The sequence below is a fragment of the Protopterus annectens genome, chromosome 3.part0, assembly GCF_019279795.1.
Source record: "Protopterus annectens isolate FY-2018-M chromosome 3.part0, PAN1.0, whole genome shotgun sequence".
In the NCBI taxonomy this organism is placed as follows: Eukaryota; Metazoa; Chordata; order Ceratodontiformes; family Protopteridae; genus Protopterus; species Protopterus annectens.
Genome location: NC_056731.1, coordinates 302,226,496 through 302,254,063, shown reverse-complemented (window position 1 = coordinate 302,254,063; position 27,568 = coordinate 302,226,496). Strand labels below are relative to the sequence as shown.

Below are 27,568 nucleotides of genomic sequence, written 5' to 3'. Positions count from 1 at the left end.
AGCTGAATGATAGAGCATTCACTTTCCATGCTTGAGAGTGATAAGTCCTTGTGCAAAATTTCTGTATTTGCCAATTGTGAGGGCAGGCAAAAAGATCTATGTCTGGGCGTCCCCATTTCTTTGTTATCATGTTCAACACTTGTGGATTTAGCTTCCATTCGTGAGGATCCTTGAGATTTCTGCTTAGTTCATCTGCCAGTGTATTTTTTGTTCCTGGCAGGAATTGTGCTTGCAGATGTACCTGGTAGGTCAGTGCTGTGTTCCACAAAGTCATGGCTTGTCTGCATAGGGGGTAGGAATGTGTGCCCCCTTGCTTGTTTATGTACCACATAACTGTGGTATTGTCCATCTTTATTAATAGTTGTCCTGGATGTATTAGGTCCTTGAAGGCTGTCAGGGCATTCTGTACAGCTAGCATCTCTTTTTGATTGATGTGAAGATGCATTTGTTCCTTGGGCCACGTGCCCTGAATACATTTTCCTACCATATGTGCTCCCCAGGCATATTCCGATGCATCCGTTGTTATTGTCTGCCTGGCTGTAGGTAAGGTGAAAGGATGTCCCTTGTTGTAGTGACAGGCCTGGGACCACCATCGAAACTCCTGTTGTATGCAGGGAATCAAGGTTATGACTGTCTCTAGGCTGTGACAATGCTGAGTCCAAACACTTTTCAGATACCATTGTAGTTTCCTCATATGCAGTTTTGCATATGGAATTAGTAGAATGCAGGATGCCATGAAACCCAGGGCCTGCAGAATTTTTCTTGCAGGGAGCTGGGTCTTTGTTGCCATCATTTGAAAGTAATGAGTCAGTTGCCTTTGTTTGTCTGGCGTGAGATAAACCATCTGCGCAGTTGTATTTAAGCTTGCACCCAGGAATACTATCTCTTGAGAGGGCACTAGTTTTGATTTCTTTTCGTTTACTGTGTACCCTAGGCAAATACGCCAGGTGCTTTAGAAGAATGTCCTTGCACTCTGCTTGAATAAGGCAGTCGTCCAAGTAGGGATGCATTTGAATTCCTTTTTGTCTGCAAAATGCAATTACTGGTGCCAGGCATTTTATTTATTTTACATTTGTTGACCAGGCTAGTCCAACTGGATAAAAGTCCATTTTCAGTAGAGGCCCGAGGAGTTAAGCTCCAAAGCTTGGACAATGCAATTAATACAACCTCTTAGGATACATGAGATAGATAAAAAGCTATTTACAGTATGTATAACAGGTTGTCACCGTAAAATTTACAGCACAGAATACAGGCATAAATAAAGGATGCAAGTACAATCTATAGTTTACAATGCAGAAATACAGGCATAATAAAGGAATGCAAATACAATCAAGGTATTCAAGAGATAATTAGTAACATAGTTTAATAAGGAAGGAGTTGCTTTTAATGCGTTAATGGGTTTGAAAGATTACAGTATATAAAGACAGTTAGACTAGTTAGGTTTAGAGCATGGGCATAACCAATGAGTTTTGAGGAATACTTTCAATTTGTTTTTGAAACAGGGTAGTGAGGGAAATGTGGAGAGTTCATTTGGAAGGAGGTTCCAGGCTTTTCCAACTATATTAGAAAAAAGGGAGTCACCAGCTTTATTGTTTGTTTTAGTAGTATGCACTAAAAGTTTCTGAGAAGACCTTAAGGATTCCAGGTTTTTATAGGGAGTGATTAGTGTGGAAAGAATAGGTGTTATGGATGGTTTGTAAAGAGTGTTGTGGGCTATAGTTAGCTGATGAAATTTAATTAGATTTTGCAGTTCAAGCCATCCTAGCTGCTTTAAATGAAGGCAGTGATGAGTTCTAAATGGGTTGCCTGTTGCAAATCTGGCAATATTATTGTAGGGCATATCCAATTTGTTAAGATTATTTTTTGATAGGTTAGTAAAAATAGGTGAGGCATAGAGAAGAGATAAGATGAGTGTGTGCTATTGTGGTTCGAGCTTAAGGTAGGAGAAAGGATTTTATCCTATAGAGAGAGCCTAGCTTTTTGTTGACAGCTTTTATGGTATTGTTAATATGGATATCAAAGTTCAGATTATTGTCAATGGTGACTCCTAATAGTTTGGTGGTTGGTTCAGGGGATATAATGGTTTTATTGGTGAAGACCTTGGGCGCAGCAGATAAGCCAAAGGGCAGTGCAGAGAATTGGTAATGCATTGAGCCTGCTATAAATCTAAGGTATCTTCTGCACGATTGTCTGATTGGGACGTGCAGGTATGCCTCCTTGAGATCCAAAGTAACTAGCAAGCCTCCTTGCCCAGCATGGGCAGAAATTGTTGTAGTGTTAACATTTTGAATTTTGGAACATCCAGGAAAGTATTTAGGACTGACAGGTCCAGTATTGGTCTCCAGGCTTTGTCTGTTCTGGGTACTAAGAAAAGTCTTGAGTAAAATCCTTGTCCCTGTTCTTCTTGTGGAACTTTTTGAATAGCTCCCATATCCATAAGAGCCGCAATCTGTTTTTGTGCCTCTGCCCATTGGTTTTGTGCCAGGTTTGGCATACCTTTTGGTTTTGGAAGCATGTGGAAGTGGAACCTGTACCCCTGAGAAACAATATTCAGCACCCATTGGTCTTGGGTGATCATGTGCCAATTTTTTGAGAAAAGTGCTAGCTTTCCCCCTAGGGGTGCTGTCAACTGGTAAGAGCTTGGCATTTGCAGAGGGAAGTCATTGTGACTGTTTCCTATAAGGTTGTGATTTGTCTTCTCCTCCTCTGGGGGCTGAAGCACCCCATTGTTTAGGTCTGTAGGAGCCTTGGGGCTGAGATCTGCCTCTTGCGCTTCTGTATCTGCCTCATTGTGGCCTGTCTGACACTGGAAAGGACCAATTTTTTGAAGGCCAGTTTCTGCTAAATCTAGGTGGTTGAACCTGTAAGAAATCTTTCACTGTTTGCATCGACTTTGCTTTATCCTCCATTTTCTTTAACACCTCTTCTGCCTTAACACCAAACAAAGTATCATGCTGTAATGGAGCATCCAATAATTTTACTTTAACATGGTCAGGTAAACTTTATTCTTTCAACCAAGCATGTCTTCGAATAACAGAGCCTGTAACTGCGGCTCTACAAGAAGCCTCTAATGAATCAAAACCACACTGCAGAGTATGCTTTCCCACTTGTTCAACTGCATGCAATAAATCCTGCATTTCTTTACTGTCAGGACTTTCTATATTTGTAACCATTTTCTGCTTTAACAATGACATGAGGTACTGTTGATATTTAAGCATGTGAAACTGACAGTTTAAAGCTCTTACAGCTAAAGTAGCAGAAGTGTAAACTTTTTCCCCTCATCTGTCCAGAGCTCTGGAATCCCTATCTGAGGGGACATGATTTTTGGCAGTGGAAGCCTTAACCCCTTTAGGACCCTGAGAAATTGTTTCTGGGTCTGCAGCGGGGTTTTTGTAAAGAAATTTATGAGAGTCAGGGACATTGTAGTACCTGTCTGGCTTTACTGGTGCAGGGGGTAAAGAATCAGGAGACAGACTGGATTCAGAAAAAACATCATCTACAGTATCAAGCACAGGCGGGATAGCCAGGGGCCTGTGCTGAGGCAATAAAAGGAAATCTCCGAGTCTTTTCTTGGATTCTGAGTAATCCTGGCTCTCCCAATGGAAATGCTCCCTCATGGTGTGCAGGGTTTCCCCAAAAGAATAATCCTCAGGCGGTGAGGCAGAAGGAATGGACTCTTCAGCATCAGAGTCCTCATAGGGAGGGAGAGAATAGCCCTGATCAGAAGAAGAATCAGAGGAAATGGAAACCTGATCAGAGGAATCATAATCAGTGTCTTGCCTAGGCCTTTTGTCAGGAGGGGGATGGGAGCCCCTGATTAAATGAATAAGGTCTTCGGCCATTTTAAGCATCTGTTTCTTTGGCATGGATGACTGTTCTGGAGAATGCTGCACTTGTTTCCTTGTCTTTAATGGTGTTTTTGAGTTTGCCTTTGCTGCTGTAGTAGCCTTAATTGTAAGCTGTGAAGGTCTGAAAACACCCTCAGAAGCCGGTGCCTGCTCAGCGGCTCTGGACCCATCTGAGGGTATAGTTTCCGTAGGCCCAATACCTTGAGTTTCCACAGGCCTCGGTGTCTCCACGTGGCTGTCTGTTACGGCCTGTGGCTCTGAGGTAGCGGGTGGAAGGTGCTGTGAAAGTGCCTCACTGAGAACCGGCGACTGGCCTAGAAGAGGCTTCGTCGTCGGTTTTGGACCTCGGATGCTGTCTTTTTCTTTGTCTTTGCATTTTTTTATACATTCCGGTCGTCGGTTGTTCCGACGGCATTAAATAATTAAATCTTCGTCCAAAGTAATGTAAAGCAAAATCAAACCGTTTAATAGTGCGTTTATTGAATCTAGCACAAAACCGACAACTAGTAACGTCGTGTTCAGGGCCTAGGCAAGGAATACAGTAAGAGTGAAAGTCCTTATGAGGTATTTGTTTCCCACAAGAAATACAATTACTAACTTTTACTGACATCGGTCTGGAGCAAGGAAAAGTTTCCCCAACAGGGTACTTTGCTTTACTGAAGACTTCGGTTCTGAAATTCAATTTTGAAAATCTCAGGAGTCGGCAGACCGGCACTTCCAAACTGCTTTTGCTTCGGGCACCGCGCGGCAAGAAAGACTGAAGAAAATGGCGTCGGTTGCAACTTTTATACCCCTGGCGCACTGATGTCAGGGAAGAGGCGACAGCAACTGACGCCGGACCAAGACTTTGGAACTCGGGCTGACTGCGGGTCGCCTGCCAGCAGGATAACCCAAGTGTAATGACTGCAACAGTGAAATACGATGAACATCAAATTTATCCCAGAAATCAGTGAATGTTGAGAGGCAGGTGTGAGATTCATGCAACAATGTCCAGCTGTCTCCAGAATATTTTTTTTTCCTGGAGAATCAAAGTCATTTTCTGATACAGAGCAGGCTAAGGAGGAAATACAAAAGCCTGTCAACAAACAGAAGAGGACTGTGCTTTTCACTCTTCTGATAATAAAGCTCATAGACCGACTTTGCTAGTGAAACCTTTTACAATGCATCAAAGGAAAACACTTTAAGAGAGAAAAAAGCACAGGAGTTGACTATAAGAATCAGGAGCATCTAGCACTTGAACCAGAGTCTAGGGCTGGGAGACTGAGAGAAGAACAGATCAGCAGCAACACTGAATTTAGTGAATAAATGTGAGATTATAAAGTATCAATCACATTTGAGAAATATGGCTTTACAAGAAAAAGTGGAAAGACTGGACCTTTGCTGACTTTGTTAAACTAGAGGACTACATACCTCACTTCAAATCATTAATTAACGTTTGGAAGGACACTAAGAGGAAATAGGGAAAACTAACTGTAAGCAAAACATTTATTTTTCTTGACAGTAGTTGTACAAATATATTTCACAATATTAACTGCATGTTATATTGCAAAGCATTTTCAGTTATTGCTGAATGACACCAAAGTAAGCAAGTCCCTTTTTCCTTCTTTTTTGGTTTTAAGAAATGTAGGCATTACAATGTAAAAGAAGAGAAAGGCTGGACAAAAGCAAGAATACATTAACATTCTGTAGTCTTGGGTTGCTGATGTGAGAGATGGGGAGAAGTGCACAGATTATAACAGATTATAACATAAGTAGAGCTGATATGTTTTCTCTTACTTTTGCATAGGTGAATGGCTGGATTAAGGCCCCCTTGGTTTAATCAAATAAGTTTTTTTGTGTATGCAATAAATAAGAAAACACTGAATGCAATGAAAATTTTTCAAATAGCAAATAAGTGTTCAGTGTGAGTTGAGAAGTCTGCAGCTGAAGGCATTTGCACATTTTGATCTTATGTTTCCATGGAAACAGGCTTAGGCAATGAAAGACAAAGCACTTCTTTTAAGGCTAAAAGCTAATGTTTTCTGGAAGCATACAGATATTTTTCACATCTGGGAGGGGAACAAATATCAGACAAGAACAGACAGCAATTAATGTAAACAGGAGCACAGGCTGCAATATGCGTCTTATATAATATGTGGGAATAACTTCTTAACATAATGGCTACACTTATCCATATTATTTTGTCATGTTAATAGCCTCACAGATATAGGCAAAAAGGAAACAAAGATGACTGAATTATATTATAAAAATATGCAAAATGCAAATAGCAAAGTTACAGGAAACACATCTAGAAAGAAATGAGCATTTGAATTTGATAAAGAAAATATTTAAGAAGGGATGCTCAGCAGAATATCAGGGACAAGGGGAAAAAAGGGACTACTTTCATTTACTGTTAGCTGCAATAGTTTTAGAACAGGGGGGAAAGGATAATAATGGTACATTTGTCATAGAAAGGGGCTACTGGCAAGGCAAAAGGATTAAGTTGGAATGAAATTATATTCCACCTAAAGCTGCTATTATTACATTTAAGAAAATTTTGAGAGAAATAATCAGCTTTTAGTAGGGAATATTATTTATAGGTGATGACTGGAATTTGACTTGCAGTCCTTTCCAGCCAGGCCAAGTTCTCTGTGACTACTAGTCTCTTCCAAGTCTTACCCCCTTCTATCTCTGTCTCTCTCTCTTTTCCAGCTTGGACAATGATCACTCAGGATTCCTGGGTTCTTTTTATCATCCGACATGGATATTTTATGACTTGGAAAAATCTCTCTCATTTCATGGGAATTCCTCAGCTGCCCACAAACTAAATGAATTTGTTTCCAGAGGTTCTAAAAAAGTTACTTTCACAATGCACAATTCAAAAGGTGCCAATGGATTAGAGAGGCAGAGGGTTTTATTCCAGAATGTTTCTTGTCCCCAGAAAAGATGTTCCCTGGATACCAATTCTATTTCTTTCCCACTTAAACACTTTCCTAAAAGTGCCATCTTTCTGCATGCTGTCTTTACAGACTCTGTTTCCCTCGATTCCCCCTCAGTCTTACATGGCCTCTCTAAACATTAAAGATGCTTAACTTCACATTCCTATCCATTCTCTTTACAGGTAATTTCTATGTTTCTCTGTGGATTCTTTGCACTTTCAGTTATCTGCCTTGCCTTTTGTACTTTCAACTGCCCCAAGGGTAGTCACAAAGTGCTTGGCCCCTGTGATTTCTTTCCTAAGGGTCAAGGGGCTCCTCTATCAGAAAAGCTGACTTAGAATCTGCAGTTTGCCATTATATTCCTACAAAGTCTAGGATTTACCATAAGTTTCAAAAAATCATCCCTGTCCCCCCCTTCACAAGACCACATCTTCCTAGGGTACAAGTTCAGAATAGAACATACGATATTTTTTCTTCCACAGATAAAATTCAGTCCCTTACTTCCTTCTTCGAAAACCTTCAGCCTCTCTCCTCCATTACAGCCAGGAAGTTTCTAATACTTCTAGATTTCATGGTATCCACAATTCCCATGCTGCTTCTTGCAAAACTCCACATGAGGACATTTCAGGGGTACCTAAAGTCAATTTAGGCACAGCATGCTCACCCCTTGTAATTTGTGATCCCTCTTCCCCATACCTAAAAAAGTGAGCTTCTTTGGTGGATTCAACAGCTTTCTCTGAATCCAGGGCTTCCGCTTCATCTGCCCCAGCCAACTCAACAGTTGTTCACGGATGCCTCAGACACAGGTTGGGGAGCAACATTTGCTTCAAAGAAGGTGCAGAGCCTTTGGCCTCTTTCTCAAAGGAAACAGCATAACAGCATCAAGGAAATGAGGGCTCTTATTCTAGGTCTGCAGGCCTTTCATCCTCTCTTTCAACCAGGTCCTCTGAAAGTGGTTACAGGCAACACCACAGTTCTCTGGTACGTCAACAAGTGTGTGTGTGTGTGTGTGTGTGTGTGTGTGTGTGTGTGTGTGTGTGTGTGTGTGTGTACGCGCGCGTGTGGGGGGGGGTTGAAGTCTTACCTTCTTTTTAGGTTAGCTCTCATGGCATAGGATTTGGCAGTTCAGAAAAAGTGACTCCAAGTGGTTTACATTCCATCTTATATTATGGCAGACACACTGTCCATGACTCAGACCCATGAATGGATGCTCCACACGATGTGTTTCTGGACTTGGTCCACTGGTGGGGTACTCCACTTCTGCATTTGTTTACCTCCCACCTGAACAGACAACTTCCTCTATTTTGTGCCAGATTCCTACATCCTCTGGCTAGGAAGGTGGATGTCCTATCTTTCTCAAGGAGGGGGCTGGAAGAGGATGCTTCTTTATGCATTCCCCCCTTTCTTCTCACTCAAAACGTCCTGCTGAATATTCAGCTGGACAAACCAAAAATCTTGCTGGTGACTCCTGTTTGGCTAATCATCACAAGTTACCTCACAGAGTGGACCTGCTCATACAAGACAAGAGATCTCTGCTTCACCCACATTTGTCAACCTTACAACTGACCATGTGGGTGATCAACTTTCGATTCTTTTCAGGCACCTTTTATTTCAGAGGATGTGCTTAGGGTTCTGCAGGAGGTCAGGAAACCCAATTCTAGAAAATCTTACTTATCCAAATAGAAAAGGTTTTCAATCTGGTGTCTTTCACGGAATCTGGATCCACTTTCAGTGGATATTCCAGTGGTTCTTTCTTACATGTGCGAGTTAGATACCAGTGGTTTTGCTTACTTGTCAGCTATTTCTGCATATATGACATTATCTCCACCTTTAGTTTCCAGATTGGAGGTAAAACTTTTTCTTAAACGTGTCCTTTATATTAAACCTCCCAGGAAGCCAGTGCATCCTCCTTGGGATTTGAATTATGTTTTAGAGAAGCTTACTGTGGCCCCTTTTGAACCTGCAGCCTTAGCATCTTTAAAGTTTTGTACTTAGAAAACAGTTCTTCAGTTAGCCTTAACCTCATGTAGGAGAGTTTCTGAGATTCAAGCTTTGATGTCCCCACCCCCCCTTTCCTGGGTTTACCAAGGACAGGGTCTCTTTGCATACCAATCCTTCTTTTATGTCCAAGGTGGTGAATGAGTTGTCCCTTAATCAATCAATCTATTAATCTATTCAGTTGTCTACTTTCTTCCCTCCTCCTCAGTCCTCCAGTGCAAAAAACTCGCACAAACCTTGGATGTGCATAGTCAACTCAGATTTTATTTAGATAAGACTAAGGCTATCAGAAAGTCTGACCTGCTATTTGTTTCTTTCCATCCCAGGGGTCTGGGTCTGCTTGTCTCTAAGCAGACAATTTACTCTTGAATTTCTAAGGCAATCTTGTTTTTTATGATTTCCAAATTAAGACTCTTTCTGCTCCTGTCACGGCTCACTCCACTAGGTCTGTGGATTCCTCAGGTGCATTCTTTAAAGGCCTGGATACTAACTCTAGTTTAGAGGCTGCTACATGGTCTGCTGGGCACACTTTTACCAAACATTACAAGCTGGACACCATTTCTAGATCTACAGCCGGGTTTACTAGAGCCATTCTTCATGGCTTTCTTGAAAGCTCTTCTGTTTATAGTTCCTCTGCTCCTTACCTCTCCCAGGGATGTTACTAAGCTTTGGCATTCTCCCACATGTAAAGAATACTGCAACATTGAATAGAAGGACATGGAATAGTTGTGTAAAATCTTACTTTAACCATAGATGTCCTTCTCTTCTATGCTGCAGTATTCTGTCCTGCCCTCCTTTCCCCTTGCATCTAATTTCTTTCCTTGGATGGCATTTTATTGCTCCTTAGGTCGAGTGTTCCTTCTGGGGCATTACAGTCCTGAGGATTGTATGTGCGTTATGACCTTTTATGGCTGACATTGTCAGCACATATGTACGACATCCTGTGTACCTTGCAGTAGCTAAAAGCTGTTGTATACTGGCTGGATGTCAGGTAATTTGGGCGAAGGACTTCTCACATGTAAAGAATACTACAACACAGAAGAGAAGGACATCTATGGTTATGGTAAGATTTTACACAACTATTCTTTCTTGACTTGTTCTGGGCTGAAGGAGCACAAGGCTGGTTCACACAGGGTCAGCAACTGCAGACCTCTGTGTGACTCACAGAACCTCCATGGCTTCACTCCTTCTGTCTGCTGATCACCAAAAAAATCTTCTGTGGCCAGTCCACTTTCTGTTCCTGTAGGCCACAGGCAGAGGACTAACCCAGATGACTGGCTTTTACCAAGGTCTCCACTCATTTTTGATGGAAGAATGCCCAAGACTCCAGGTTCTACTGTCTGAAGCTTTTCCCCCCAAAGGTCATTCAGTGCTCAGTAAAAGGCATATGGTATTACTTTTCAAAACAAAAGAGACTGCATATGACAGTCCTTGGGCAAAATCTGGTCTTACACAAAGATACACACACTTACCTGTAAGTTTTTTTTTTTCTGGGGACGTAATGGAAGTTTACAATTCCAGCAAGGTTAATTACAAAGTACAGTTAAATCAACAACTTCAGTCCAAAAGATAACAATACGGACGAGCTCAGACATAGCAATAAAATGATTCTTTTTTTAATTTGGACACTTATTCACTGGAAGGGATCCAACCGATATACTGACAGCTGATTGCTTGCTTCTTTGTGGCAAAAAGAACTGAAGAATGGCACAAAAGTCTCCCCTTTCTTCATACTGCCTGATGTCAGAAAAGTTGGAAGTACACTCATGGGGGAAATCCAAGAAATCTCTAAAAGTTGGTCAGGAAGGTTGGACATTCGCAGTCACCAAAATTCCAATGGATATGAACTACTACTACAGCAGGGCTCCCAGAGGAAAAACACCAGGTAATCAACATTGCATACATTACACTCATTCTAAACAATATCTTTTAACAGTACCAAAATATTATCATCATTAGTAAAACTTCAGTGTAGATAATAATCCTCACAAAGACCATACAAGTAACAGCTGAATCTAAAACTCACCATATCTGTAAGGTTTATTAACTTAAATTTCTTAGGTCGCAAATGAGGTCCACCTCCACCTACAAAGTTTGCCCTCTGCATCACTGTCCTTTTCATTCCGGGTTTTAATTGCTGTGTCCTGCCCTGCACAGCTACAACTTTGGCACTTTGCTGTGACCCATGCATTAGCACTGGAATGGGAGACTTTGCTTGTGTTACTTTCTGGGATGCTGTGAGTGGATTCTGAGGTAAAGTTCTGACTGGCTGAGGTTGTTTTACAGCTTTTCGTTGTCTCTGAGACTGTATCTGTGTAATTGTTTGTACTGGAAATAAGTTCTGTGGCTGTAGCCCAATGCTTCCAGGTCCCTGCTTTTTTATAAATAGTCTTGCCTTCACACCCTGCTGTTCAGCTGGGCTTAAAGCAGGCACAATGGAGTTATTATTGGCAGGCACTACTGATACACTGTCTTGCTGATGTGAAACAACCTGCACAAAAGATTGCTGTTGTGCAAGCCGCTCAAGAAGTTCTTTTTTTCGTGCACCAGCCTGCTGCTGTCTTCTTAGTTCTTTTTGTTTTAAGATTTCTTCCCTTAATTTCTTTTGCTCTTCAATCTTCAGACGATACAGTCTTGTTTCTTCATCTTCATCAGGGTCCTGAAGAGATGGAAATATATTTAGAGACCACAAATCAATATGTTCAACAAACATTACGCAAAATGTTACTAACAAACTGTAACACTTTTAGAAAAATGCATTAATTTGCAAACATAACTTCTTTTTTGGGGGGAGGGGGGCACAAACATTGTTTTCATGTCAGAAAGCCAAGGAAAAAGGACCTTGCAGCCGAAACAGAAAATTATAAGTACACAAGTATATACAATATAGACATTTTAATTCATACTTCTAAATACTGGTCACACTGCAGACCTTGAAAATCAATTGATCTATGACAGGGCCTTCCTTTATGCATTCTTGGTTGGGGTCATCTATTCTGTCAATCACCATTATACTAAAAGAATGAAAGATGAAGTGTGCACAGACACCAGTACATATCCTGATGCACTGACTCCACTACATATGGGCATGCATATCCCTGAGCTCACCAGTTTGCTTTCTTGCCCTAATTTTATGACAACACCTTACCCAGGAAAATGTGGAATGCATATTTTAAACTCAAACTATTTTTCCTCAGGCTACTGAAAACTCCTGTTAAATGCTTGGTTACTACTACACATACTTTGCAGTTTATAGCATCTTCATAAAGTTTAAATGTTTTTCATCTGGATTCAAAATACAGGCATCAAAAGACACGTCATTAACAGGCAATTGTGTGATTACATATCACTAAAAGCCACTTTTATTGAACCGTCTTGAGAAATTTTTTGCTTACTTGCCTGGCTCCCTGTTTTTGAAAAGTAACACAAACTTTATTACAGTATAATGAGGCAGACACACATTTACAGTTTATACAACCTTCAAAGCACAGTGCACTGTACTTCCTTCAACAGCAGATGGCCCTTCATACTAACTGTCTCTCAGTTTGATACATACTAACTAGCCAGCCCAGTCCATTACTAGTGAACACAGCTCTTTTTCATTTTTTATATTGTCACATTATTCAAGCCTAATTTTCTCACAATCTTATATCTTCACTACCTAAAAAAACTGATAAGGTTAGCTGAAACTGCATTTAAGCACAAGTATAACGATCATCGATTATTAAACTTGTCATCGGTTAATCTGCATGTCTCTGAATCACATTTACTGCTGATATGCATCGTGTCCCTGAATTCTTCATCAATCAGCCATCTGCGTCTGCAGTTCCAGCCATAATATTCTCCAGTTTTGTTTCAATATCAAACACCCCCCTTTTTTACTTATCACTCCACAAATATGTCTGTCTGCATGTCTTTCTTTCCTATCCCTACCTTCAATAACAGCTTATGTATAACAGCTGTTCATGGTGTATCCCCTCTTCCCAGTCATCAACTTTTTTGGATCACCCTCCTAGCCTTAAATATTTTCCTATGAATGCTCTGCTTCATGTCCACTACTTCTGTCCTTTTTTCTTAGTTTGTACTCATTACAGTGTTTATCCTACTGCGTGCTTTTCCCATCAGTTCTATTTGGTAGATAGCCTGATAGTTTTGTCAAATGGTGACTCATAGGCAAGTAATAGACTAGCTGCCCTTGCAGGCCATTTTAAGCCTTGACAATTTTCCTTCAAATGTGAGAATCAAACCCTGTACCTTTGTCAGTGAAGTAAACACCTTAACCATCACACCAACCCTACTTCACATTAAACAAAACTATTTACAACTCCTCCTCCTCAGAGTGCCATACTTTTCCTGTACCTTTCCATTTCAATCACTCCTTACCTATTTTGTAGATACTCTTCCCACACTTCCCATTTTTTCTCCCATTCTTTTCTTTCCTTTTAAGAACATATTCCTTTTCCCTCCTGCACATATCTACGAGGCTAATCAAATCCTTTGCAAATCCTTTGTCTTACTTCCATTGCCTTATTACTTTCTTCACTAACAGTAAAGTCACTTCCACCATTATTTCCTTCCCTCCCCCTTTCTTCTTACTTCACATCTGCACCACAAAAACATCTTTAGCCTGTTAGGCATCTCTCATTTCCTTCTATACGCCTAATCATACTGTCCACAGCCCTTCTTTCTATCTTCTACTTCCAGGCAACCCCTATTCTTCTAGTGTATGAAAATATTTATGTAAACACTTTCAAGCAAATATCCTGAACCTCTTCAGCTTTATCACCTGTCTAACCATTGCCGACAACTTTTCCCTGCTGTTCTCTTTCTATATTTCTCCCTGTATATCTTCCCTGATGCATCTGACATTTCTTGGGCAATTTTCCTGTCCTGACCTTTTACTACCTTATATAATCTTATCTTTTTACTTACACACCCATTCTTCCTCCAATCCCTTACCCATTTATCCATCACAGGCCTTCTTGCTTCCTCCATTTTAGCCCATTAAGTTTGTTTACACCTCTCTAATAATGCTGGGTAATGCAAGTGCTCTCTATTGTGCAGTCCAAAAATCTCTTTTGCTTCCTTCCATTTCAGCATTCTATCACCTGTGTCATTATCTTTTCCCAGTACTTTAACTCTGTCTTAGGTTTCTGCCATCTCATCTCTGCCTTTTGCACCTGTCCTTTCAGTCTTTCCCCACTTATGGGTAAGCCCTGTCTTCTGTTCTTTTAATCTGCTCTCAGAAACACTTTACTTATAGCTCCACTTGGTGCTTCAAATATTGGTAAGCCTAACTGTTTTGGCTCTCTACGCTATATAGTTTCTAACATATCTGTGTGCCCCAACCACTGATTCCTCATCCTTAACATCTTAACCCATTTGTCTCCTTTTGTCACTATTGTACCCCTTACCATAATGGACAAATGCACTGCTTGTGCATATCCTTCTGGATCTGGGACACTCTTCACTCTCATGCTATTTCTGTACTATTATTTTAAACCACCTTATATGTGCTTTTACCCATATGCATAAAAAGTCCCTTATTTAGGTTTTTATTTGTTCAAGTCTTTCCTTCCTAGCAATGACCAAAAAGACTGATTCAAATATAGTAAGTGAGATATTACATTCCAGTGCATGACCTGCAACGTTTGGGCATGATCAAAATTCAGTACTTTCCACTTCTTAAGATGTTTTTGTATCTCTAACCTAGATGTCTCAATGTATTCTTCAATCTAACCCACAAATATTTAACTTCACCATCCTTTCACCACTGATGTTTTTCCCTCTGGAGCTCAGCATACTCTGTACTGTTAAAAACATCACCACCTCTCAGGTCAATATCTAAAACCTGTAAAGCCATAAAAGAAAATACATGTATATGAAAGACGTTAACATGCTTAGCCAAAGCATTGTTAACATTCTTACGTAAAATATCCGGTGGATTGCCAAAGTGCAGGCAGATAAACCACCAGGACTAAATGGTCAGGTACCTTTAAAACCTGTTTTAAAGAAACGTCAGTTGAAAGTTTAACTGTGATTGGTTAATTTTTGTATTTAAGCAGTTTTATTAATGATAATGTTGGATTTGAAAATGTTTTTTATACCAAAAGCGCTTATCTGATTTATTAAATTCGCTGCTTTTAGTCCTTTCTGTGGTGTCCTTTACTGATAATTGGAATAGTAGTGAGGACAGGAGACATCCTAGCCTCATTCCAGTAGTTATCCTAACGGGTTCCAAAAGTCACCTGAAGTTCTTAACTTGAGTGGACGTTCCACTATACACTCTCCGTGGCACTTCTACCAACTAAGCTTGGAGCCCGACTTTAACACTAAAAACAAGTAATCCAACTCCACTTTGTCAAATGTTTACGGCATCCAGAGCAAATAAGGCCACTCTTTTACCTCGGACTTCAGCATTCTGGTTTATCATCAGTTTCTGGATATTATTATGATACGTGCACCTATCATGTATAAAAACACAGATCTGAATCCACCAATTGTGGTAAGGCCATGGACAAACATTTTGTCAAAACAGCCACAAACGTGTAATTGGCCTACAAGTCATTTCCACGTTATTCTTCCCCTCTTTCTTAACTTCCACAATGATCCCATTTCCATGTCCTCAGGCAGGGTCCTCTCAACCAAATATCATTAAACAACTCGTTCCATACTGCAGGCATTTTTTCTTTCCCCAACAACAATATTCTCTACAGGCACTCACTTTCTGGAGTTTTATTCCTTTTTTGCTTTATTAATACCTGCTCTATTTCTTGTTCAGTATTCTCATCTATTAGGTGAGTAGCTACTACTTCTTCTGTCCTTGGCAGGTTTATCCTCAGTATGAACTCACTCACTAATTCTGATTTCCTTCTACTACTACTTTTTTATTTAGCCTTTAATAGCAATCTCTAAAAACTCTCAGTACAATTCTATACCACCTTCTATTATCCTCTATCCAACTTCTTTAATCTAAAAAACTGCCCCTTCTACCTTCTGCTGACAATCTAGCTGCAAGGGCCCTCACTGCTCTTACTATCATTGTCTGTTGAAGCTTTATAAATATTACTCCTTGACCCCATATTCTTTCATCCTCTTGCTTCTGCAGAATTCTCTGCTGCACTTTCAGTTCCATCAGAGTATTCCACTTTAATTGTAGTTTCCTCATCGACTGAAACACACCTTCTTGAACTCGTCTACCTCTTTTATTGCATTCTATTTTTTCTTTAATCTTAATTTGAAATCTCCCACTTTCTAATGGTCTATTTTGTTGCAGACACCTCATTAAACTCTGCTAACTTGTCTTCCACTATCCTGTTAAGACACATTTTCTGTTATTCAGCCCACTAACTGGGAATTTCCAATACTTAGCACTCCTTTTTTCTACCAAGGACACCTTACGCTGAAGTGGGATAGGACTGTAGTATAACACAAGGTCCACCTCTCTAGCTTTAATTGCTTCCTTATATTCTTTAAATATAAAAATCTTACCCATCAAAGACCAGCATTTCCACTTTGCACTACAGTAGGTGTAACCTGGATCAGGCTGCCTGCCTCCTTTTATGAACCAATTAACTTTCAACAAAATGCAGTTAATAATTGCTTTGTGTCTTTTTCTGTCTTGGTTCTTACAGTAAGACTCCTCACTTCTCTCAGTTCTTATTTTTGTGCCACGTGGTATTCCTTTCCAAATCGCTAGGCATTAATCACCACAACTGTGTATAAATTCCATTTTAGGCCCTACAACACTATGTTAAGATCAGTTCCTGTTCGTCTTCCCCTTTTATAAAAATGATGCGCCAATACCTATAATCCCCATTTTTCTGCGTTCCTCCTCTGTCATATGTACTTCCTTGTAGCAATGCAATAGCAACTTCATGCTATTGTACATATGCTAACATCCTCTCTCTTTTAATTGGGCTTACCATCCCATTAATGTTCCAGGACCATATCTTTATTTCTCCCATTCTTGTCTTTGGTATCTCAGAGTGACGTCCTCTGATTTTGCTGAATAGCTTCCCTTTCCAACTTACATGCCTCCCTGTACTCCGTCATTTATCTATATTTGCTTTGTTTCTTTCTGTTACCTATTCTACATTTTCCAATAACTGAATTCTTTTTCCTCTTTTAGTGAAGTAAATTCACCTTTCACCCTTTGCCTCTTTTTCATCACTCTTGGGTGCTCCCTCTTTAATCCCCCTTCTGAATTATATATATAAAAAAGCCTTCTTTTATGGTGGGGGATTAGTCCCTATACAGATATCAGAAATTTGCCTCAACAGCCCTCTCAAACTGGTGGGTGCTTCAGATCAAATAGTTGAGGCTTTAAATAGCTCCTACCCTTTCTTTTTTCTCTCTTCAGCTTGTCACTCTGAGCTGGGTGACTGTACCAGTTTCACTGAATAGGCATGTAGATCTTAAAATCTGTAGGTAAGATGTTTTGAGTACTTTACCATTCAAACCTACTACATTTACATCTCCTTGCACTTACTAGAAATTATTGTACTTTGTATGAGAAAAGTGCTACACTTCCCCCATCAGTGCCTACCCTCATATATGTTCTTTACAAGAAAAATGTGTTTAGACTAAACTATATTTTAATATACATGTATAGCAGTGTACACACAAAAGCACCAGCCAAAATCACTGTCTGTGTTATGTTTTTCTTTACAGAGGCAACTAAATGCATTTCTTCTTTGCAGTGGTTTGCCTACTAATTCTCAATCCTACGTTTGTGTTAGTTCCACCCATTCATTTAATGACTTCCAAATGTTCTACTTCTACATCTTCTAGCTACCATTTGATTTACCCTCAAATCCTTTCCCTAACCTCTCCTTTTAACACTGCTTTGAAGTTTGCTCATTTCTTAACTTCCCCGTTAACCTCTCTTGATTAACTGTTACAGAAGTCTTCTGCGCTCACTATGATCATGTATAGCTTTGACTTTCCATACCTCATTCTCCTCCTATTTCCAGAGTTTAATGTGCTACATCCTTCCTTGGAGCAATCCAACAGTCAAGCACTTTGTTTCAGATGCCTCCACCTTTGATTTAAAGCACCTCATTCTCCTGTATTAAAGTTTGGATTGCTTCTCAATGTTCATTCACTTCCACATTCAGCATACCATTTTCTCTAATATAATTTTCAAGTTTAGCATTCATTTTCCAGATTTCCAAGAAAATGGCTAACTGACCTAAATGCTTGCCATCTCTCCATACATCTTTGTCAATACAGTTTTCTGCCCTTTATCTGATATCCCTCTCTTTGGTTTCCTCCCACATAACGTACTACAACTCCACTGGCTTCCCTTTTCTTTTTGTATCTTTCTGAATTCTTACATTTTGACCAAATCTTACTATTTATTATTTATTTCTGAGCAGCGGGGCACATGGTGCTATCAGATCTGCATCATACTGGAATTTTGTCTGCCTCCCTTTTAGTCTGTGTTTTCATCAAAGCACTGTATCACTATACACTTATGTATGACAGCAGACATGTTTGTTCTTACAACTGCTTTTATTTCATTCTTTAAGGTTGGTCTGTACTGACAATGATTTTGGCTGAAAAGGGTCTGTGTACCTGCCCACCAATCTAGTTAACTACTTATCTATAAAGTGAGCATCTTCTTACAAATCAAGGAAAAACAATGAAGATTTGATACCTACACTACTGATAAATAACAGATAATTACACAACCAAGATACTTACCTGGAATCAGAAGTAGCTTATCAGCATCTCCTGATATGAAAACTCAACTAAACTATGAAACTGTACAGCCGCATACATGAAAACTATGAATGAAAAACATGAAGTCAATAAAAGACCTCAGCATATGGTGCAAGTAAAACATACAATTTTATAAAGAATGCTGAATCCTCAATACTCTTGCTAATAAAACATATATGGATAGTTTTTATTCTGAGTGTTTTATAAGCTGAATGTGGCAGTGATTTTATTTTTTGTGGACACTGGATACAGTAAAGGATAGTTACTTAGTTTATATACTGCTGGCGTTCTTTGGATGAGTTATTTGCTTAACCCTAACAGTGCATTATTCTGGTTTTTGAGTGTCTTGCTACTTACTGCACTGTTTTTTCTGCTTCACATTTTTTTCCTTAGTAAAGAAAGGGGGACAAGTGGGAGGGAAGGAATACTGCAACAATGATCAGTACAATATCTACTCTTATGGTAATTTTTTACACAACTGTACTATGTCCTGACTGAGTGACTGTTGCAGTACTCTTAACAGATGGGTGACTCCCAGAGCTGTACAGAAAGAGGTGGTAGATTAAAAGAAGCAAGTAGAGGAAGAGTCCAGGAGGCTAAACAGAATGGTTCCACCAAACACTGTCTTGGACCTTGAGAAAACATCCAAATTGTAGTGTTTTTTGAAGGTGTGAACAGAAGACCAGGTGGCTACTTCTAAAATGTACCTGGTGTCAACCCTTTGTAAAAAAGTGCCTGAAGAAGGCCAGCAGAGTGTAGTCTCTCCATTGTCAGAATAGCAGAAGAAAATAGCCTTTGAAATCCAGGAAGCAACACAGTGTTTGGAGAACAGTTGGCCTAACCTTGATTCCATGAAGGAGACAAACAACTGATCTATTTTTCTGATATCCTTAGTTTTATCCCGGTAAAACCTCAGCTGCCTGTGAATGTCCAAAAAAGTGTAGTATTCTTTCCCTCCTATTATAGGGATTGGGGAAAAAGGCGGACTGATTGTTTGGTTGAGTGCAAGTTCACTGACCACTTTTGGCATGAAGGATGGAACAGGCCTGAGACTTACCCTATCTTTGCAGAAGATGAGGAAGGGAGGAATGGCAATAACAGCCTGTAGTTCTGAGACGCTGCTGAATGAAGTCAAGGGCAACAGAAACACTGTTTTCCAAGTGCAGAATTTTAAAGTAGCTAAAGCAGCTGTCTTAAAAGGGGTAAAGTTAGCTTTTCCAAAAAAAAAAAAATCCCAAGGAAGCAATAGGTTTCTGTGGGGGGTTTAGGGTGTAAAACTCCCCTTAGAAAAAGATTAACCTCTGTCCTGGACATAAGAGGGGCTCCAAAGGTAGACAAGCATTAACACCCAAGTGAGTCTTAACTGAAGAGTAGGCCAACCTGAATGTAAAAGGTCACACAAATACTGGAGTACTGTGGAGGTGTCTGTTAAAAGGGATTGAAATTTGTGTTTAAAACACTTAGCCATGTGATACTTTTTGCTAGCTTCTTGTAGAGTCCAAACCACCTCTTCAGAAAAAAAATGTCTCTGCTCAACAGTGGCACAGGAAAATAACTTTCTTGGGTGGCATAAGCCAGGGAACTTTGTTGGCTAGGCTTACGTAGGCCCTTGGGCCGATAGCCTAGTACCTACCTATGAACTGTGGCAGGTAGGGATTAAAATCCTATCATCCGGAAGGTCAGGCTGAGAGAACAGAGACTGGGATGAAGGAGTTGCCTTTTCTGCTGGCTGATTAGATCTAGTTTTGGAGGAATTCTCCAGAACTTTCCTTTTGACAGGTGAAACAGGAGTGGGAACTAGTGCTGTATTGGCCAGAATGGTGCCAGAAGTAGAAGTTTTGGGTATTCCTTCTGGGCCTTGAGAAGAAGCCTTGGTAGCAGACGTAAATGTCATATGCATTAAGGAACTTCCCCCATCCATGTGAAAGAGAAGGCACCGTCCTCCAAGCTGGGAGTGTTGGGGTCCTTATGCAGAATAAAGGAAATAGATGGTTTTCGGTAGAGGCAAAGAGGTCTACCTGAGGGGTTCCCCATTTTAGAGTGATAGCTTTGAACACCTCTGTGTTCAATGACCATTCATGAGGATCTTCCAAGTCTCGACTTAGAGAGTCTGCCGACACATTCTGCTGGGAGGGAATTTATGTGGCTGAGAGATACAGACTCATCTGAGAGGCTAGGTGCCAAATCTCAAGTGTTAGTTTGCACAGTGTGTAGATTCTTGTGCCTCCTTATGTACCACATCACTGTGCTGTTGTCTGTGTGTACCAGAAAGCTGTCTGATTTCCAAAGGTGTGAGAAGGTCTGGACTGCTTGAAGATGTGCCCTCATTTTCATTAACTTGATGCGTTCTTTTACTACAGGCCAGGACACTCCCCATGTACTCTGTGGTCTCCTGTCCAAACCCCCCACTCCCAGTTCGATGGCATCTGTAAAACATGAAATGGTTGTGTAGGGCTGGAGTGAATGGAAGACCTGGACTCAGTGTAACCTGGTAGCTCTACCAAACGAGTTCCTTCTTGATGCAAGGAAGAAAAGGAATGTTAGTATTGAGAGTGTGACAGTGGTGTGACCACACTGATTTCATTAGACCAATCGTTGAGTATAATGCCCCCTTTGCCAGGTATCTGTCCAGACACATGCAACAACTGGGATGCCCACAGACACACCTTACTAAAAGGATACAAGGACTAAACAATATGTCCTACACGGACTGACTCAAAGCCCTATCGCTATACACAGTATCCTACAGACTCCTAAGAGGTAACCTGTGTCTAGCATGCAACACATCCTCCAACTAAATACTGAAGGATTTACCGCACATCGGCAAGTCAAATGGTATCAGAAATACTCAGTCTAGGAATTTAAACCTTCTGTAACACCAACAGAATCATTTGGAGAAATTAAAAAGGGACAGGTATATCTCGCAGAGGATAACACTGTTCTGGAACAGCCTCCCCATGCATGTAAAACAAAGCTCATGCCTGTCTATACTCAAGTACAACTTGGATCTATGGATGAGAAACTGAAAATTTATGCCAGGAATGTCCCTGGACACAGGCATCTCCAAAATGCTTTATCCCATCCAAGGGACCCCTGAAATTATCTATGGTATGAACCAGTTATTCTCAATTGGGCTAATGCATAATTATCGACCATGAGATGGATACAGCCAATCTAAAATCAAATGGGATAAGTTAAATCGAGCACCAAAAAGGAAACTGGCTAGGCTTAAAATGGCCTGCAAGGGTAGCTAGCCTAGTACTTGCCTATAAAACTATGTCAGTACAACACTACACTGTAAAACAGCATACGAATTACTAGACAAAATTTCATATTCAGAGCATACTGCTGCCAAATCTTCAAAGATCTGCTAATACAAACTCAAATTACTGACAGTTAAAATAGTGTACACGATTTTAATATATAAAGATACATCTGTCCACCTCAAGCAGAACTAAATTTCAAGCCACTGACTGTGGAAGATACACCCAGAGTGAGGTTATTCCTAACCCATCAAGAGGGGTCCTTTCATATATTAAACTATCCAAGAAAAAAACAGACTGCTAACCAACAGGATCTGAAGAAGGCATTGGCGAATGTGCTTATCCTTCTGTTGGTTTGAAGACACAGATTTTGATATTAGGTGTTGATACTTGTTCTGGAACTGTAAGTCTCTCTCTGTGCAGAAACAGGAGTTTGTTTTTTCTTGGATTTCTGTTTTACAAAGCTATTCCTTGGACAGCCGATATACATTTTGTTTGGATATATTAAACTATAGGATAACAAGGCATCTAGTATACCTAACACTGACGACACACTCTGAGGGCCTATCACTGAGAAAAATCTCAAGAAGAAACAAATGGGGGTGGAAGAAGCTGCAGGAATGCAAATGCAGAGCACAAAAATTCAAGTTTCTCAGTATTATTACAGTAAATGGGAGGGGGGCTTACAGTTAAGCGTCACAGTTCAGACAGCAACTTGGTGAACGTGTGCATCAAAGAATAGAAGACCAACTAGCTGAGGGAGAGATGCCTACAATGGAATATTACTGAAACAAGCACTGGAGGTAGTCATTCCTCTAGTAGCGTGGGCATTGACTGCAGCATTAACCAGCTCTCTCTCCTTTGTGTAAGAAAGATGGTCTGTTTTCCTGAAATCATGCACATTCTTATGCTAACACCTAAGTGAAGTACATTTAGAAAGTAAAGTTGTGTACACTTGCCATAAATGTAGATGTTCAAGTGTATTCACTGTTGCAGTCATTACATTTGGGTAATCTGCTGGCAGGTTGTCCTCAGTTGGCCTGAATTCCAAAGTCTTGGGTCCTGCATCGGTTGCTATCTTCTCTTACATGACGTCAGGAGTATAAAACATGCAGCTGACGCCATTTTCTTTAGTTTTTCTTGCCCCCGATGTCAGGTGCCCCCAAAAAGGTAGCAATATTATATATATATATATATATATATATATATATATATATATATATATATATATATATACATGCATCAATATAAACTTTACCTTCATCTACAAGCAAATACACCACATAGGTTGTAGAAGATAGAGAAGGAAAGATAAACTGCAGAATGACAGGGGGATGGCGGGAGGGTAACCTGGACTGCAACAGTGAATACACTCGAATATCTACATTTATGGTAAGTGTACACAACTGTACTATGTTCTTCGTGTTTCACTGTTTTAGTCATTACATTTGGGTAGAATCCCAAAGCTATGGTTGGGAGGCTGGAGCTAAACAGAATTAGGTGCGGCTATAAGGCTCTGCAACACTGCAGTGGCAAAGCCTGCCCTGGACTTAGAGTAGAGAGGCAAATGGTAATGCTTTGTAAAGGTGTGAACAGAACTCCAAGTAGCAGCCTCTAGAATGTCTTTGGTTGGTACTCCTCTGAGAAAGGCTGCCGAAGTAGCTGCAGCTCTGGTGGAATGAGACCTAATGCCCTTGGGCACAGGTTTACCATGGTGTAAGATGCAGTGGCTTATCCACTTTGAAATTGTCTGCTTTGAGATAGCCTTTCCTTCTGATCCTGCAGCATATGACACTAGCAATTGCTCTGTTTTTCTTAGAGCTTTTGTCCTGCTCAAGTAGAATCTTAGCTGTCTGTGTACGTCCAAGGAATGCAGAATTCTCTCCCCTTTGCTCTGCGGATTTGGATAAAAAGTTGGCAGATGAATTGTTTGGTTAAGAGCCACACTGGAAACCACCTTAGGCATAAAAGTAGGATTTGTCCTCAGAGACACCCTGTCTGGGTAAAATATGATAAAAGGTTCTACAGCCATGAAGGCCTGTAACGCTGAAACTCTTCTTGCTGAAGTACTTGCTAGTAGCAGAGCTGTCTTCCATGATAAGAACTTTATATCAGCGGTAGTGGCTGGTTCAAATGGAGGCAGGGTGAGCTTTTCCAGCACATAATTGAGGTCCCATGCAGGTAATGGTGATCTTCTAGGAGGCCTTAGGTTTTTGGCTCCTCTAAGATACTGCTTTAGTAAAGGATGAGAAAAGATTGGTGGCTCTGTATTGTAATGAGCCGAAATGGCAGAGGCATGGATTTTGATTGATGAGATAGATAGGCCTTTGTCAAGCATCTCAGTTAAGTATTGTAATATCTGAGGAATATGTGGTTCTGCTGTATCAGTTCCTTGTGCTTGATTCCAAGAACAGAATCTTTTCCATTTGTCAGCATAAGATTTTCTAGTACTAGGCCTTCTGGCTTCCAAAATGACATCCATTACAGCTTTACTGAGAGGTGTCGTTTGTATGATTACATGATTAGCCATGCTGCCAGGTTCAGAGTCTGTAGTTGATTGTGCAGGATCTGACTGTTTTGCTGGGGCAGTAGTTGTGGTCTTTGAGCAAGGTCCAAGCCGGGTATTGAGACAAGTTTCCTAGGATTGGGTACCAGTATTGGCGGGGCCAGTCCGGAGCAATTAATATCATCTTTGGCTTCTCTTGTCTGAATTTTAGGAGGACCTTGGGTAGAAGAGGCAGTGGAGGAAAGGCATATACTGTTAGGTTTTTCCACCTGAAGGATAGGGCGTCCACTTTCCATGCTTGTCTGCGGTAAGTCCTTGTGCAGAATCTTTTCAATTGATAATTTTGAGGAGGCAAATAGAGCTATGTCTGGGCTCCCCCATTTCTCTGTTATCATGCTGAATACTTGTGGATTTAGTTGCCACTCGTGAGGATCCATAAGGTTTCTGCTCAAGTCTGCCAGAGTGTTCTGTTTTCCTGGCAGGAATTGAGCTTGAAGATTTATTTGGTAGGTCAAAGCTGTGTCCCACAGTGCCATGGCTAATCTGCAAAGGGGGTATGAGTGTGTGTCCCCTTGTTTGTTTATATACCACATGACTGTGGTGTTGTCCGTCATTATCAGTAGTTGTCCTGGATGAAGTAAGTCCTTGAAGGCTGTTAGGGCATTTTGAACAGCTAGCATCTCTTTCTGGTTGATATGTAGATGCATTTGATTTGGTGCCCATATGCCCTGAATGCATCTTCCTGTCATGTGGGCCCCCCAGGTATAATCTGATGCGTCTGTTGTTAAGGTTTGGCTGGCAGGGGGTAGAGTGAAGGGCCATCCCATGTTTTGGTGACAGGCCTTTGCCCACCATCGAAACTCCTGTTGCAGGCAGGGGAGAGGAATAAGAAGTTGTGTACTCACCACAACGTTCCATCTGAGTAGGTGGCTTCATTTGTCTGCAACCTGTGGGTCTTGGATCCGATATCGGATCCGAGCCGGCAACTATTTATACAGCTATGGATCCGTGCTCCTAGCTCCTCCCCTCACCCATAATCCCCTGCCAATCCCAATTGACCTCAGATCAAGTTTGCCCTCCTATATACCTGAAAAGGTATCCCAACAGGAAAAAGCAGGAATAATACCACCATCTAACTCTTCTGAAGGCCAGGGGGAAGGAGGGGGGGATGGTTGCAGACAAATGAAGCCACCTACTCAGATGGAACGTTATGGTGAGTACATAACATCTTAATCTGGAGTAGGGACTTCATTTGTCAGCAACCTGTGGGACAGAGTCCCCAGCTACCTGAATCTTGGGCGGCCATCATGGAAGGATGTTCCGGATCACTGCGGAGCCAAAGGATGCTCTCCCTCTGAAAGTGACATCCAGTTTGTAGTGGTTAATAAAGGTATGAGATGAGGCCCAAGTGGCTGCCGAGCAAATATCATCCAAGGGAACTCTAGATCTGAATGCAGTAGAAGTAGATATGGAGTGAGTGGAGTGAGCACGGACCCTCTGAGGTGCGGGCCTCCCAGAAGCCTCATAAGCTAGAAGGATACATTGGGAAATCCAGTGTGATAAGGTGACCTTCGAAACGGCTTTACCTAAATTGAAATTTGGCAAAGGAAATGAACAGCTGATCAGATTGTCTGTGACCAGCAGTCCTATGAATATAGAAACGCAGCTGCCTGTGCACATCTAACGAATGCAGCTTGTATTCTCCTTTATTCTGATAATTAGGGAAGAAAACAGGAAGATTAATGGACTTATTGATATTGGTTTCTGAGGCCACCTTAGGTAGAAAGGATGGATTGGTCCTGAGGTACACTCTATCCTGATGAAAAACCAAGTAAGGGGGTTTTACAGAAAGAGCTTGAAGTTCCGAAACTCTTTTCGCAGAAGTGATGGCTACCAGGAATGCTGTTTCCAAGACAGGTATTTAAGATCAGCCGAGGCAGCTGGTTCAAAGGGGGAAGCAGTCAAGGCCTGAAGAACTAGCGATAGGTCCCAAGGGGGTATGGCTTCTTTGATAGGGGGCCTGAGCAGAAGAGTACCCTTGAGAAAGGTTTTACATAGTTTAGCTGACATCAAAGGACCTGTCTCGTGTCCTACATGGTAATGGGAGATGGCTGCCAATTGTACCTTGACTGTCGAACAGCTAGCCCCTTGCTGAAAAAGCCAGGGAAGGAAGTCCAAAACGGACGTTAGCGGAGCAGTGAAGGGATCCAAATTATGATGTTCCGCCCAGACAGAGAAGCGCTTCCATTTACTGCGGTAAATCTTCCTGGTGGAAGGTTTATGTGCTGCCACCAAGATGGCTTTGACTGGTGAGGAGATACCAGGAGTCCTAATTAAGAGTGGAACTGGAGCAGCCAAGCTGTCAGCTTCAGGTTGTCCAGATTTGGGGTCGGTAAGCCTGATGGGTGGGAGATCAGATCCGGGCTGGGATCCAGAATCCAGGGAGTATTCACCAAGTGAGACCACAGGTAAGGGAACCAAGTTTGTCGAGGCCAGAATGAGGCAATGAGGATCATCTTGCTCCCCAACCGAGAGGCTTTCTGTAACATCTTTAGCATCAGGGGTAGAGGAGGATAGGCATAAAGTAGACCGGGCGGCCAAGCATGCACTAGAGCGTATCTCGGGGCTTCCCCTGGTGGGGGAATCAGGGCGAAGAAGTTGTCGCATTTCATATTTGAGGGAGAGGCAAAAAGATCGCAGCAGGGTTGCCCCCATTTTGCAAAAATCTGCTTCGCTACTCGGGAGTTGAGAGACCACTCGTAAGAGGAAAGAATAGTGTGGCTGAGTTTGTCCGCCAGAATGTTGGACCGTCCCGGAATGTACGTTGCGATCAGAAAGCGGTTGGTGGAGATCGCCCATTCCCACACTCTCATGGCCTCTCGGCAGAGAGGATAAGACCTGGTTCCCCCCTGTTTGTTGATATACCACACAACTGACATGTTGTCCATCTGTATTGCAATAGTTCCGACGGGAAGAAGGTTGTGAAGTGCTTGCAACGCCAACAGCACTGCCCTCATCTCCAGAACACTGATATGCAGGGAGGTCTCTGAGTCGTTCCATGTGCCTTGGACTGTTCTGCCTGAGCAATGCCCCCCCCCCACCGAAGCGAGAAGCGTCCGTGGTCACCGTGACGAGGGGAGGTGTAGCGCAGAAGGGGCGACCTGTATGGAGGTCTGGGGAATGAAGCCACCATAACAGGGCACTCCTGCAAGCCTTGCTGACAGAGACAGGGTGATTGAGAGGAAGAAGTTGGAAGGACCATTGTACTTGAAAAGTCCACTGTAGTACCCTCATGTTTAGGCGAGCGCA

The 27,568-nt window shown here is 41.4% G+C and overlaps 1 protein-coding gene across 1 annotated transcript in view; it reads right to left on the bottom strand.

Annotated features, from left to right (window-relative positions):
• The window catches only part of RBM33 (RNA binding motif protein 33), a 1,894,586-nt gene that overhangs the window by 405,716 nt on the left and 1,461,302 nt on the right, over positions 1–27,568 (bottom strand). Inside the window, exon 15 of the mRNA XM_044064784.1 lies at positions 10,791–11,423. Within this exon, the coding sequence (XP_043920719.1) occupies positions 10,791–11,423 (633 nt within the window). The remainder of the gene's footprint in view (positions 1–10,790; positions 11,424–27,568) is intronic.